The sequence below is a fragment of the Odontomachus brunneus genome, unplaced genomic scaffold (genome assembly GCF_010583005.1).
Source record: "Odontomachus brunneus isolate Ranch 3 - 2012 unplaced genomic scaffold, Obru_v1 Obru_scaffold_282, whole genome shotgun sequence".
NCBI classification, from domain to species: Eukaryota; Metazoa; Arthropoda; class Insecta; order Hymenoptera; family Formicidae; genus Odontomachus; species Odontomachus brunneus.
The window spans coordinates 150,288-165,590 of NW_022639732.1; the positions used below are offsets into that span (position 1 = coordinate 150,288).

General features: G+C 37.2%; 3 protein-coding genes across 3 annotated transcripts in view; 2 read left to right on the forward strand and 1 right to left on the reverse strand.

The window, feature by feature from the left end:
* LOC116853151 (receptor-type guanylate cyclase gcy-28-like) overlaps positions 1–15,303 on the forward strand; it is a gene marked incomplete at its 5' end in the record, with an annotated part of 175,096 nt that overhangs the window by 117,648 nt on the left and 42,145 nt on the right. The window contains 2 exons of the mRNA XM_032834054.1: positions 10,687–10,926; positions 11,039–11,165. Coding sequence (XP_032689945.1) covers positions 10,687–10,926; positions 11,039–11,165 — 367 coding nt within the window. The remainder of the gene's footprint in view (positions 1–10,686; positions 10,927–11,038; positions 11,166–15,303) is intronic.
* LOC116853153 lies at positions 334–2,275 on the reverse strand. The gene has a single exon (XM_032834057.1). It carries the CDS (start codon positions 2,217–2,219, stop codon positions 516–518), a length of 1,704 nt encoding a protein of 567 aa, XP_032689948.1. The 5' UTR covers positions 2,220–2,275; the 3' UTR covers positions 334–515.
* On the forward strand, positions 2,739–5,356 carry LOC116853152. The gene has a single exon (XM_032834055.1). The coding sequence runs from the start codon at positions 3,451–3,453 to the stop codon at positions 5,152–5,154; it is 1,704 nt and encodes a 567-aa protein (XP_032689946.1). The 5' UTR covers positions 2,739–3,450; the 3' UTR covers positions 5,155–5,356.

Below are 15,303 nucleotides of genomic sequence, written 5' to 3' on the forward strand. Positions count from 1 at the left end.
ACACAGCTCCACAAAATAAAATCGCCGGCACCCGAGACGAGAATAGGTGTCCTATATGTTTTTGGGGTCGCTGATCACGAATCTGCACTCAGAATTGCCGTATCGCATCAAAATTTTGAATAAATCGCAAAAAATCGTTCATAGGTTCATCGGTTTGGGGTTTATGGATTTGAGGTTTGGGGTTTATGGGTTTGGAGTTTATGGATTTGGGGTTTCTCTCCTGACTGCCTGCCCACCTGGTCACCTGCCAGCCTGTCTGTCTGCCTTCCCACCCACCGCCTGCTCGCCTGACTGTCTGTGTGCCTGCTTGCCCAAGGGGACTCACGCTAATCTAGCACCCCGAATCGTGAGAGGCGAGGGGACTCACGCTAATCTACGCCAAGTTGTACAAGTATGTATTTGTGAAATGGATCTAGCGTTACCCATCTTAAACCACGTGGAGGTACCATTTCTTTTAAGACTTACCCGAAATGTTCGGGGGCGCCTACGCCAGGTTATATAAGTATATATTTTTATTATTCTTTTTTGTAAAATCGAGTTATCTTCTTTTCAAATGATCTTCTAACGCCTTTTCTTTTATGTTCATTTATAGTATCACGATCCAAGCTCCAGCAGTAATCTGACATCATACGTTCGTTCCATACTCCCTGGTAACGCTGCTCCATGGTTTTCATATCTTGGTGGAACCTCTCACCCTGTTCTTCGCTTACATCTCCAAGATTCTTGGGAAAAAAATCGAGATGCGAATGTAGGAAATGTAATTTCAAATTCATTAAAGCTCCAATCTTTTCATAGTTCTTTACTAAATCTCCTACAATTTCTTTAAAGTTTGGATCTTTTACATTTCCTAGAAACTTTGTAACTACTGCTCTAAAGCTTTCCCATGCAACATTTTCTTCAGCAGACATGTGTTTTTGAAACTGTTGGTCTTTTAGTAAGGATCTAATCTGTGGCCCATCAAAGACACCTTCTTTTATTTTTGATTCAGAAAGTTTTGGAAATTTCACAGCAAGATATGTAAATGCATTACTTTCACGGCTTTTGAGCGCTTTAACAAATTGTTTTATCAGTCCTAATTTGATGTGTAATGGGGGTAGTAAGATCTTCGACGGTTCAACTAAAGTATCGTGTATTATATTTTTTGAACCAGGTACCAATGCTAATCGAGATGGCCAAACTGCTTGCCTATAATGTTTGTCGCGAGCTCTGCTATCCCATTCACACAAAAAACAGGAAAATTTAGTAAAACCACTCTGTTGACCTAAAAGTATTGTTATGATTTTTAAATCACCACATAATTGCCATTTGTGTTTTTCATACTCTAATTTTTGTAAAATAAACTTTAAAATTTCATACTCTTCCTTCAAAACAACCGAATGTGCTATAGGGATAGGAGCATAAAGATTACCGTTATGTAAGAGTACTGCTTTAAAACTTTTACAAGAAGAATCAAGAAACAGTCTCCAGTCAGCTGCTACGTAACGAATGCTACTGTTAAAAGCATTTATCAATCCTTCAACGTTATTGCAGTAAACCAGAGCATTTGCAGTAGAAAAGAATTTTCTAAAATGTTTATCTCTATTACGATAAAATGATATCTTGGTTTTTGGAGCCAAAACATGTTTTTCTTTCAACCTAGAAGCTAGAATTTCAGAGTTTTCCTTAGACAATCCTAAGTCTCGCACTAAATCGCTTAGCTCATGTTGAGTAAAACAGGAATTTGTTGTTGTATTTTCATCAGAATGGTTAGGTTCATCAGAATCATTACCTTCATCAGAATCATTACGTTCATCCTGTTCACATGTTTGATCAACTGAATCGTTAAGGTCTACATTATCTGATGAACCTTTATTAACAGAAACGTTCAATGTAACTGCAGGTGTTACTGATGATACATTAGGATATTGTATATAGTTTTTTTGAATGTTAGTGTACCTGTTTGTTTCTGTTAAACAGAAATAGCAATCTGCATCGTGATTTTCAGGTTCGTGCCAAATCGTGGGAGTAGAAAAACGTTGTCGTTTACCTTTGTGAAGAGAAGCAGCGCATGAAGAGCATACCCTATTTGGCGTCCAAGCATTGTTTGTATCTTCAGCAAATATGCCATAGCAAAAATGGTACTTTCTTTTCAAAGTGTCTGTTAAAGCTTTACCATTTTTGAAAATATAAATTCCACAAACAAAACAAAAAGAATTGGGACTTATTTTACAACTAGACATTTTTTAATATCTACTTTTAATTAAATTTTTTTCATAAAAATAAAACACACAGAAACTAATTTTGTATTTTTTTGTATTTGTTAGTTTTGTATTTGTTGTATATCTAATGAAAATGAGAAAATAGATAAACTAGATAAAAATAGATATATATCAAACCCATAAGCACAACTCCACAATCCAAAATTTATGCACTTCAAACTTATAAACCTCAAACTCATAAACCCTAAGCCTGTAAATCCTGAACTGATAAAACCCAAACCTATAGAACTTAAACTCATAAACCTCAAACCTATAGAACTTAAATCTGTAAATCTTAAACCCATAAACCCTAAACCGATTGAACCCAAATAAACCGGGTAATGGTGCCAAGAGTAGCAGTTAATGGAATCTACTCACTGCTATATTGAAGAAGAAGAAAAAGATTAATCCCAAACCTGTAGACCTAAAACACATTAATCTCAATTCTCGCCATAGGGTTATGTAAAAAAACTATTACTTTTATTTTACAATTTCAACCTTATTTATCTCTAAACCTATCCATGAAAAACCTTACTTCACAAATTATAAACTTCAAATAACAGAAGTAAAAAAAAATTTATGCAAAAAAACCAATCACATGAAGCAAACTAACTTTGAAGATTTAAACATAAAAATGCATTCTTTAGTAAATGTAAATTTATATGGTTTTTCATGGATAGGTTTAGAGATAAATAAGGTTGAAATTGTAAAATAAAAGTAATAGTTTTTTTACATAACCCTATGGCGAGAATTGAGATTAATGTGTTTTAGGTCTACAGGTTTGGGATTAATCTTTTTCTTCTTCTTCAATATAGCAGTGAGTAGATTCCATTAACTGCTACTCTTGGCACCATTACCCGGTTTATTTGGGTTCAATCGGTTTAGGGTTTATGGGTTTAAGATTTACAGATTTAAGTTCTATAGGTTTGAGGTTTATGAGTTTAAGTTCTATAGGTTTGGGTTTTATCAGTTCAGGATTTACAGGCTTAGGGTTTATGAGTTTGAGGTTTATAAGTTTGAAGTGCATAAATTTTGGATTGTGGAGTTGTGCTTATGGGTTTGATATATATCTATTTTTATCTAGTTTATCTATTTTCTCATTTTCATTAGATATACAACAAATACAAAACTAACAAATACAAAAAAATACAAAATTAGTTTCTGTGTGTTTTATTTTTATGAAAAAAATTTAATTAAAAGTAGATATTAAAAAATGTCTAGTTGTAAAATAAGTCCCAATTCTTTTTGTTTTGTTTGTGGAATTTATATTTTCAAAAATGGTAAAGCTTTAACAGACACTTTGAAAAGAAAGTACCATTTTTGCTATGGCATATTTGCTGAAGATACAAACAATGCTTGGACGCCAAATAGGGTATGCTCTTCATGCGCTGCTTCTCTTCACAAAGGTAAACGACAACGTTTTTCTACTCCCACGATTTGGCACGAACCTGAAAATCACGATGCAGATTGCTATTTCTGTTTAACAGAAACAAACAGGTACACTAACATTCAAAAAAACTATATACAATATCCTAATGTATCATCAGTAACACCTGCAGTTACATTGAACGTTTCTGTTAATAAAGGTTCATCAGATAATGTAGACCTTAACGATTCAGTTGATCAAACATGTGAACAGGATGAACGTAATGATTCTGATGAAGGTAATGATTCTGATGAACCTAACCATTCTGATGAAAATACAACAACAAATTCCTGTTTTACTCAACATGAGCTAAGCGATTTAGTGCGAGACTTAGGATTGTCTAAGGAAAACTCTGAAATTCTAGCTTCTAGGTTGAAAGAAAAACATGTTTTGGCTCCAAAAACCAAGATATCATTTTATCGTAATAGAGATAAACATTTTAGAAAATTCTTTTCTACTGCAAATGCTCTGGTTTACTGCAATAACGTTGAAGGATTGATAAATGCTTTTAACAGTAGCATTCGTTACGTAGCAGCTGACTGGAGACTGTTTCTTGATTCTTCTTGTAAAAGTTTTAAAGCAGTACTCTTACATAACGGTAATCTTTATGCTCCTATCCCTATAGCACATTCGGTTGTTTTGAAGGAAGAGTATGAAATTTTAAAGTTTATTTTACAAAAATTAGAGTATGAAAAACACAAATGGCAATTATGTGGTGATTTAAAAATCATAACAATACTTTTAGGTCAACAGAGTGGTTTTACTAAATTTTCCTGTTTTTTGTGTGAATGGGATAGCAGAGCTCGCGACAAACATTATAGGCAAGCAGTTTGGCCATCTCGATTAGCATTGGTACCTGGTTCAAAAAATATAATACACGATACTTTAGTTGAACCGTCGAAGATCTTACTACCCCCATTACACATCAAATTAGGACTGATAAAACAATTTGTTAAAGCGCTCAAAAGCCGTGAAAGTAATGCATTTACATATCTTGCTGTGAAATTTCCAAAACTTTCTGAATCAAAAATAAAAGAAGGTGTCTTTGATGGGCCACAGATTAGATCCTTACTAAAAGACCAACAGTTTCAAAAACACATGTCTGCTGAAGAAAATGTTGCATGGGAAAGCTTTAGAGCAGTAGTTACAAAGTTTCTAGGAAATGTAAAAGATCCAAACTTTAAAGAAATTGTAGGAGATTTAGTAAAGAACTATGAAAAGATTGGAGCTTTAATGAATTTGAAATTACATTTCCTACATTCGCATCTCGATTTTTTTCCCAAGAATCTTGGAGATGTAAGCGAAGAACAGGGTGAGAGGTTCCACCAAGATATGAAAACCATGGAGCAGCGTTACCAGGGAGTATGGAACGAACGTATGATGTCAGATTACTGCTGGAGCTTGGATCGTGATACTATAAATGAACATAAAAGAAAAGGCGTTAGAAGATCATTTGAAAAGAAGATAACTCGATTTTACAAAAAAGAATAATAAAAATATATACTTATATAACCTGGCGTAGGCGCCCCCGAACATTTCGGGTAAGTCTTAAAAGAAATGGTACCTCCACGTGGTTTAAGATGGGTAACGCTAGATCCATTTCACAAATACATACTTGTACAACTTGGCGTAGATTAGCGTGAGTCCCCTCGCCTCTCACGATTCGGGGTGCTAGATTAGCGTGAGTCCCCTTGGGCAAGCAGGCACACAGACAGTCAGGCGAGCAGGCGGTGGGTGGGAAGGCAGACAGACAGGCTGGCAGGTGACCAGGTGGGCAGGCAGTCAGGAGAGAAACCCCAAATCCATAAACTCCAAACCCATAAACCCCAAACCTCAAATCCATAAACCCCAAACCGATGAACCTATGAACGATTTTTTGCGATTTATTCAAAATTTTGATGCGATACGGCAATTCTGAGTGCAGATTCGTGATCAGCGACCCCAAAAACATATAGGACACCTATTCTCGTCTCGGGTGCCGGCGATTTTTTTTTGTGGAGCTGTGTAATCAATCCTCTTTGGAGCGCTTTATTGAAATGACTTAACGTTGCGACGGTAGCCCGTCGCTCAGGATTTGCCACTCGGATGTCGGTGGCCGGGTTCGCGTAGAAAAATAAATAGACCTCGGTAAGCCTGAGTAGATAAATTACGTGTATTTATTTAAAGGATATTAACGAAATAACAAAAACAATATAAAATAAAATATGTATGTGAGGGACGTAGTCCCGAACGGTATCTTGATTTTATGCGGCCGGTTTTTATTAATAGTTCGTGACGCTCAGAAGTCCGCGACGCGAAGGTTTTGTATCGCAATACGTGAGGTCACTGTGAAGAAGCCAGGAAGCCCTGGCAGAGACGCGGTAGTCCGCACCCCTATCCCGTGGAGGATCTCTCGTGATCGTTGCGTCGGTACTATTGGTTGGCGGCGTTCTTGTATCGAACAGTGGTGTACAATATAGATTCCGCGGTTCTGACGTGACAACACGGTGACCCACGGTGATCAGCGATGACGAGAAGTCTCGTGAGTTCGGAAATAACGACGGTATTCGTCCAGGAACGAGAAGTTTCGTCTTGACAGATCCCGCGGGGATGGTGCTGTCGGTGACAAGACGCGAGAAGTCTCGCGAATGCGGAGTTGCTAACGAGAAGCCTTGTTTGGTGTTATAAATGTGAGAAGGCTTGCTAGGCGCCTCGTCAACGAGTAGACTCGCTGGCGAAGGGGTACGAGAATGCTCGTGGAGATAAGCTCTGGCAACGAGTATTCTCGCTGACGGTACGATGCGAGTAGGCTCGCGGACGACGAGGAAGCTCGTCTTCGGGGGTGAGAAGTCTCGCAAGCTTTGGTAGTCGGACTGGTAGTCGAAATGACTATCTCGGCGGAATCTGACTTTGTTCGTGCGGTGTCGCGTAATATACCTTAGCGATCTAGGGTCGGGATGCGGTACGTTGCGGAGACGCTCTGTCGCGCAAAGTGGTGGCAGTTTGAAATGGCGCCTGAGCGCCGGTTTCCCGTCCGACTGTTGTTCGGTCGGACGGGTTCGTGATAACTCGATACTGAGCCGTCACAACGTATAATCAGAAATTCTTTGAAATTTTTCTCTTCTAGTACTATCTGAATTCAAGTACTTCTCCCATCGTAATTGTCGTAGTGATGTTACTTTTTTATATCTTCGTTTAACTGATTTCAACAATCTTGATCCTGTTTACCGCTCCTTCAGTATTCCACAGCTTGCCTGTAATAGTCGCTTAAGATTGCTACTTCAACTGAAGTACAAATCACTTTTTTTGGAAGATAATTCTCACCTTCATCATGCTCCAACAGATCAACCGTTTCTGCCAATAGAACCTCAATTGGATCATAAAAATTTAATGTTTGTTCCTCTTCTACTTGAAATTCGTTTTCATCTCTTATTTCTTTAAGCATGTATTCAATCTTCTCCTTCACTTCTACTTCCTCTGAAGTTATCGGACTTTGTGGAAGGTTGAAAGCAGAGAATGTTGCATACAGTAACAGTATAACATTTCATGGATTAAATAACATTATTCTGGAAAAGATTAAAACTAAATATTTGTATCAAACTGTGATTATATACAATGTAAAACATATTATAATTAATCTTATGTTTTCTCATGTTAGTCGCGGATCTCGTTAGCTCACCAAAATGTCGTTTTCTTCTCTTCTCTCTCTTGATATCAAAGATATATAGTAAATGTAAAAAAAATTAATAAATCAAAACGTAATAATAAGTTTGCGTTTTATTTATTACGATAGTAGGGAGAAAATTGTATAAAATTCAGTAATCGGACTCGTTTATTTATCGTGTTTAAAAAATACTAAATAGCTGAAAGAAATACCTGAAGAATGCGAGAGAAGAAACATAAATATTAAAAAGTTGGAGGGGGGACTTATTTTGGGTGATATATGACGAGTGGATCGATCCTTAATAGTTATGCTCCAAATGGGCTTTGGGCTGATTAGTGGCGCGTTTATTGGGCACCTTCACTTTTTCCCTTGGTCTTTTCCTTAATGAACTTGTCGATCGTGTATGAATTAGAAAAGCGTCCACGTAGTATAGAGTCAGGAAAGAAGAAACAGTTTCACCATATGGAAATGACAGTCGGAATGATATCAACTCAAAAAAGATGCGGGTTAAGATTTTTATAGGAAGCGACTAGGTTTGCAAATTTCGGAGATAGCAATTACCGGATTCTTTGGGAATAACGTGCTTCAGGTAGAGGATATCTTGGAATCGAGGAGATTCCGCACTGCGACACTGCTCTATGCATACAGTACTATAAATACTATAAATATGAAATCACTCCATTAAATTATATACATGGACTATAAATAAGTCAGATGTCAATTAATATTCTATATTGCAACAATTCTCTCATAACTATTTATATTCCTCTATTTTCATTACCCCTAGGCTATTTGTGAAGATGTTCAATCTCAGGAACAATAACAAGTTGTTTGAAAGATTAACGCCTATAACCCTGCGTGCTGTGCACATATTACAATAATTTTATTATTATCAATATAATTATCAATTTTATTATTAGTAATATTGTATTATTATCTAATTATGAAAAAATCAGTGATATATTTAGCACTGTTAATCAGTGAATATTCACTGTTTTTCAGTAAAACTCACTCTGATTCAGATTTGGAGAATATAAATGGTGACGACGCGCACACATGTTATTGTCGTTGCAAATTTATATGTGTTCATGTTTTTATTTTGTGTAATACGTTGCATATCATATCATCATGATTAATTAACTTGTATCTAGTAATATGAAAATAGATAGAAGCAGTTATGAAGAAACATAACACAACGTACTTATTTACAATATTTATCTACTTGGACAATTTATTTACTTGTGTGACATCTATAGCACGATGTTATCACGTTGTTTCTCAACGATTTAAGCGAGACCAACTTTTACTATTTTATATGAAGGGAAACGGTATTAAATGCTCTACAATTTTTGTCCTTAAAAAACTTAAAAATTTTTCGAAGGTAACGAGTGAAGGGGGAAGGAAGATAAAAATTTAACATTTCAAACAAATGAAGTACACTGTTACAAAGAATATTGAATACTATAAAACTTTTGTAGGAAACATTTTTTCATATACTTCATGCCTTAGGAATTATTCTATAAAAATGAAAAAGTTCAACCCCTAAACTTTGAGATAAACCGATGTAAAAAAAGATAGGTCTCTTATTTTTTTATGCTCTACCACGTATCCAAAGCGTATCAAAATCGGTGAGGGGCAGTTCTGTTAGGAGTCTTGTTAGTGTTTTTGGTAGTAGTTATCCGTGCCTGGCGCCCAATATTTTGGTTAGCTAAAGAAATCCGCGAGTCCGCAGGCGGTACAAGAACACCACTCACAAGGGAACTAACAGAACTGTCCCTCACCAATTTTGATGCGCTTTCGATATGTTGTAGAACATCAAAAAGTATTCGACACGTATTAATACTTCAATGGCGTGATGCGTATAGCACGATATTATCATGTTTTCTAACAATTTAATCGAGACTACCTTCTAATATTATATATGGATCGATTTGGCATGAAATTCTCTACAATTTTTGTTCTTACAAAAACTTACAAATTTTGCAAAGGTAACGAGTTGGGGAGGGGGAGGGATTTGACGTTTTTGAAAAGATTAAATATACCATTGCAAAGAGTATTAAATACTGTACAACTTTTGTAGGAAACATTTTTTCATATACCTTGTATTTTAGGAAATATTCAATAAAAATGAAAAAGTCCTTTTTTTCAAGGGAAAAAAGTCAACTCCTAAACTAAACATTCAGCCGATAAAAAAAAATACGTGTCAAATACTTTTTGATGCTTTACAATATATCTAAAGCGCATCAAAATCGGTGAGGGACAGTTCTGTTAGTTCCCTTGTCAGTGAATCGACTGTACAGAGAAGGACTTCATAGTATAAATCAGCATTTATATGTTTAGATAAATATTAAATATTGAATTTTTAAGCCTGCAGAACGATTAAATATTTATTTGAATGTATATGCTCATTTATATAATTACAAATCTATTTCTTTCATTTTTAATCATATCTTACGATTAATCGTTTCTAAATGATTAAATGTATATTGAACATAAGAACCATAGAAGAATGAGGGCGTACTAGGTGGCGGCGGGACGCCGTGCGTTCGAGATATGCGTATCTTTTCGTTCCACAGAGAATAAAATATCGAAAGCGCGATTTTGCTAGGTCGGGACTCGAACCCAGGTCTTTCGCTTGCCGGGCGACTGCTCTAAATCACTGAGCTACCTGACGCTCCACGCTCACGACACTCTCTTCTCCCTAGATAACCCTCAGAGATGCCGTTCGGAAACGACATCTCTGGCGCGATTCCGAACGCACGGCGACTACAGAGAGAAACAATTGTACCAAATGGTACAGCTGTCAGTCTCTCAAAGTCAAAGGTTGCTATCGTTTAAAACCTGCTCTTTATGCCCGTCTACACTATTGCCCCTCCTCATCCGGTGCAAATAATACAAATAATACAAATAAGCCCCGGGGTCGACACCAATTTTTTTGGCAGCCCCCAGATGCTTGGACGCAATGCGTCATGGGAGATCCACCATAGAAGGAGGAGGGAGTACTAGATGGCGGCGGGACGCCGTGCGTTCGAGATCTGCGTATCTTTTCATTCCAGAGAGAGGAAAATATCGAGAGTGCGGTTTTGCTAGGCCGGGACTCGAATCCGGGTTTTTCGCTGAACATGTATGCTTTCCAAGTTGAAACAATAGCCTATGAGAGATAAATTTGAATAAGAAATGTTTCTAATGTATCAAATAACAGACTTAATATTTAGGAACCGAGAACTCTATTTGTTTATATCGATTGTTTGTATAACGTAACTCTATCAGATTTTTTAAACAGGGATGTTAAGTCATTACGCTTATACCAAAATTAAAGTTATTAATATATTCATAACGACATCAGAGATTAGCTGAGAAACACTAGCGTGTGTTTACAGATTCGAAGTGGTCGCTCATTATTTAGGGTTAACTCGAGAATATAATCCTATGTCTGGTAAGAAAATCCATTGGCCGGGAGGAAAGGAAGGACCCCCGCTAGATATTCCAGAGTGCGGCTTTTTAGGGAACGATCCCGCTTGCACATCAAGGACGGAGGCTTATACGTTTGTAGCTTACACGAGTGTGGCACTCGCTGTATTCTTACTCGTTGCGATTACAGCAGCGTGTCTTCTATACAGGTACATTTTGCGAAATTTTCAACACAATTTTCATGGATAACACAAGTTTGTTACTCCTGAAGTATGGAATATAATATTATTAATTAGCACAAAATAAAATCTTTTAATATAGGCATTTGAGGTTATCTGCCGATCTCAATAATATGTCTTGGCGTATAAGACCTGAAGAATTGCTTCTTGAAGTAGGCAAGCAGTTTTCATCTAAGATAAATTTACATCAAGCGATATCTGATACAAATGTGAGTATATTCGGAGGGTAAGAGGAGTTACTTTAAAAAACTTTCTAAAAAAACTTTTTGCAAAAGTTTTTTAAATAAAGTAACTCGTTGTACCGTTAGTCGTTACTAATCGACAAAAATACTCATTACTAGATTTACTTTCTATTGTTGAACCAGTTCATTATAGTTTGCATTAGTTTTCTTTCCCTCTCTTTTTCAGGTATAGTATTACAAATAACGCGTTACTTCTCAACCAAATTAGCGTATAGTCGACTGATTAAAGGAGGATTAAATGTCAATAAGGTCGTTTTTTGGGTCATGTTAGAAGCACTTCAAACTGTGCTGTTTTATTCCTCTTAATGGAATTCACTATCCACTGAAACCATTTGTTGTCTAAATAATTAGAATGAGGCATTTTTAGATCTCAGATTTACATGGAATATCACGCATAGTTTACATGGTCTGTCTCTTTTTATTCTATTATTAATGAGCCTTTATCACCATACTTCCTCAAAATTATATATAGTACTTGTATATAGTACTTAAAATATATCAAAGCGGTTATTACACCTTTTGTCATCGCATTGGAATCGAGCTTTGTTTTGTGGAAAGATGTGAACTACATATTTTATGAGATCACACCGTGCTTTCGCATTTATTGGGTAGAATAGTTGGACTCGTGTTTGTTTGATACAATGTTCCGTCCTTTAGTTATATGTACATTTGTTAATATGTCAGTATTTAAATGTTCGTAATATTCTGTAATGTCAGCCTTTTTGTTCTTCTCCTCGCTGCTGCGTTCAATCTAGGAAACTTGAGGTTCTCTAGCTTATTCTTCTTCATCGTAGTACGTCCCGCAGTCCTTGTGGTTTGAGTGCCCTGAGTGATTGTCGACACTTTTTCGAACCTGGGTGACAAAGGTCTCCTAACTCTTGAGTCCGCTCTGGAGGGCTGAGAGAGTGGAGGCCTTGTCGTGCATGGCAGTATGCTTTCCAAGGGCCTGAATACCCACTGCTGGAATTGGGCGCCATACGTTGCTAAATCTGCCCAACCAACTGGCGAGGGGCTTAGCTCTCTTGTGAGTGACGGTGTCCGAGGACGTGGAGAAGATCTTGGTGGTGAGGGACTCCGTGGTGTCGTGTCTGTAGGGCGTAACTGCTCCGGGAAATCCGAGCCAAAAAGCTCCCGGGAGCAGTCTTTCCCTTTTCCGATTTCTCCAGATTGCGTGTCTCGTGGTAGCAGTTAGATGACTTTCAGCGCAAACGCTTATTCAGCGTGGAACGCTTGTGCAACGCAGAACGCTTATTCAGCGCAAAATACTTATTCAGCGTGAACGCTTATGTAGCGCTATTAGCAAAAATCTCTTTCCTCAAATGGGGCCTAGAATGCTCGTAAACGAATGCTGTATGTCCGGTTACTCGATCTTATATAGGGTGACAGCTGAGATTTGACTTCGAGAATCGGGAAGCCCTTGTACTCCGCTTGGAGACGCGCTTAGAAAGTTCTGCGCGTGGCCCAAGCCACCGCGCTGTTGTGCGGTCTACGCTACGCGTAACCTGTGCCGCCTTTCGCTCCGTGAAAATGCTTAAGAACTATCGCTCTGAGTCATGACAACGCCTGGGAGCAGTCGTCCTTAATTTGTATAATCGTATGATTTGTATTTTTGAATGTAATTATTTCGTATTTGTGCGTATTCGTCACATACATGTGTGCGTGTATCGCGGACGTACGCGGTTGTGCACAACCTCCAATCTCTCGACCAAGCTTCGTATTAATCGATATATTTTATTTTCACTAAATATGTAAGTAATAACGTTGTTTATAAGTAATTGGACGATAAAACCGTGGTTTAAAGTAAATTTAGAAAATTCTGGAAATTATTAATTGTGATAAATACTGGAAAGAAGCTATTTCTTACCTGCTATACACTTGTGAAACTTTAAAAAACCGGCAGCTTTTTAATCCTTCGTATACATACTGGTTACCACCCATAACTAAAATTCAGCGCTCTGTACCATTTAAGTACCGTAATAACAAAAATCAATAAACTTCATTTTTATACAAAAAAATGCATTTTTTTATACCAAAATAATGGAAATTTGATACTCAAAATAAATGTACTTTTTCCAGAGATGACTTACGAGACCATTTTTTCCTTAAAGATAAATATTTCAACAATAAAATGCTAAATTTTTACTTAAAAATAATAAAAATTATAAAAGTTACAAATTTCTTTGCAAAAACTCACTTTTTTATATGGCGAAATGTAATAATTTTATTTAATATAAAATTTCTTAAATTTTAATACCAAAGGTATGTAAATACCTTCTATAAACATTAAAGTTAATCCATGAATTTTTTTTCAGAATTTTAACATAAATATTTTAAAAGATACAGCTGTTAAAAATTGCCATGGGTGGCAACCCAGTGTGTACGCGAAGGTTGAAAAAATAAGTGTATATACGAAGTGTTAAATCTGCCAGTTCTATTTGATCTAATTGATCTAGGGATGTTCCGATTCGTATCGATATTTTAAAATATCGATATAAGGATATTTGATATTTGATATTTTGAATCGATACTTTGAATTTCAATATCGTTGCGTATTGATAAAAAAACTTAGATAGAAATTGATTTGATAGCTAGAATGGTGTTAAAAGAAAAAAATCACAGGATTATCTAAGATTCTAAATTATTTAATTTCTATTGCCACAATGAAAATGAAGGACTCTGATTGGTCAATTTTCTTATGCGTTGTGCATTATGACTTTATGCAACAGTGCTTTTCGCTTTAACCTATGTTGTAATCCATAAGAAATAGACCAATCGCAGTTGAATATTTTTCTAAAAATCAACTGCAATTGGTCAATTTCTTATGGATTACATCATAAATTAACGGTTATGGTTATCATAAATCGGCCTTTAAAATGCCTTTATATGGGAACATCGAGCGTTAAAGCGGTGGCCAATCAACATGCCACTTTTCGCAAGAACAATTAGGTGCGCAACTAAGTTCCCGCTGTTTGTCAATAGATGGCTCCAGCAGTAAGTGCTGGTCGATTTTGACATATCCAAAATGTCATGAACCAAGCTTAGACATATGGTAAACAAACCGCTTACACGTTAGTGATTTTGTTTTGGCGTCATATACTTTTGGTTGTGTGAAAATGTCTGATTTTGTGCCAAATAATCGTCATTTGTGGGAAGTGTTGATTTTCTTATTTCATTCGAAGAAAATGGCGGCTGAAGCGCATCGAGAGCTCCAAAAAGTTTACGGAGATGCTGCTCTAAGTGAAACAACGTGCCGTGATTGGTTTCGTCGCTTCAAAGACGGTGATTTCGATGTTGACGACCGTCCAAGTAAAGGAAGGCCAAAAACCTTCGAAGACACTGAATTGGAGACATTGCTCGATGAGGATCCGTGCCAAACGCAAGAACAGCTTGCTTCAGCATTAGGAGTTACCCGCCAAGCCATTTCCAAGCGATTGCATGCGTTGGGAATGATTCAAAAGCAAGGAACTTGGGTTCCTTATGATTTTAACGTCCAAGGGTCGTTGAGCGTCGTTTTTTCGCCTGTGAACAACTGCTCCAGCATCAAAAAAGGAAGGGTTTTCTTCATCGCATCGTGACGGGTGAAGAAAAATGGATTCATTACAGCAACCCAAAGAAAAGAAAGTCATGGGGACTGCCCGGTCATGCTTCTACGTCGTCGGCTCGGCCGAATATTCACGCTGCGAAGGTTATGCTGTGTATTTGGTGGGACCAGGTCGGTGTTATTTATTATGAGCTGTTGAAACCGAACGAAACCATCACTGGGGAACGGTATCGAATTCAATTGATGCGATTGAGCCGAGCACTGCGCGAAAAACGGCCACAATACGAGCAGAGGCACGAAAAAGTGATTCTACTGCATGACAACGCTCGGCCTCATGTTGCCAAACCCGTTAAAACCTACTTGGAAACGCTCAAATGGGAAGTCCTACCCCACCCGCCATATTCCCCAGATATTGCGCCGTCCGATTATTACTTGTTCCGTTCGATGGCACATGGTCTGGCTGATCAGCAGTTCCGCTCATATGAAGACATCAAAAAATGGCATGATTCGTGGATAGCCTCACAAGACAAACGCTTTTACCGTAACGGTATTCGAGCTCTGCCA

Excerpts from the sequence above, each read along its gene's own strand:
- LOC116853153 (XM_032834057.1), bottom strand. The coding sequence starts at position 2,219 with ATGTCTAGTTGTAAAATAAGTCCCAATTCTTTTTGTTTTGTTTGTGGA.
- LOC116853152 (XM_032834055.1), top strand. The coding sequence starts at position 3,451 with ATGTCTAGTTGTAAAATAAGTCCCAATTCTTTTTGTTTTGTTTGTGGA.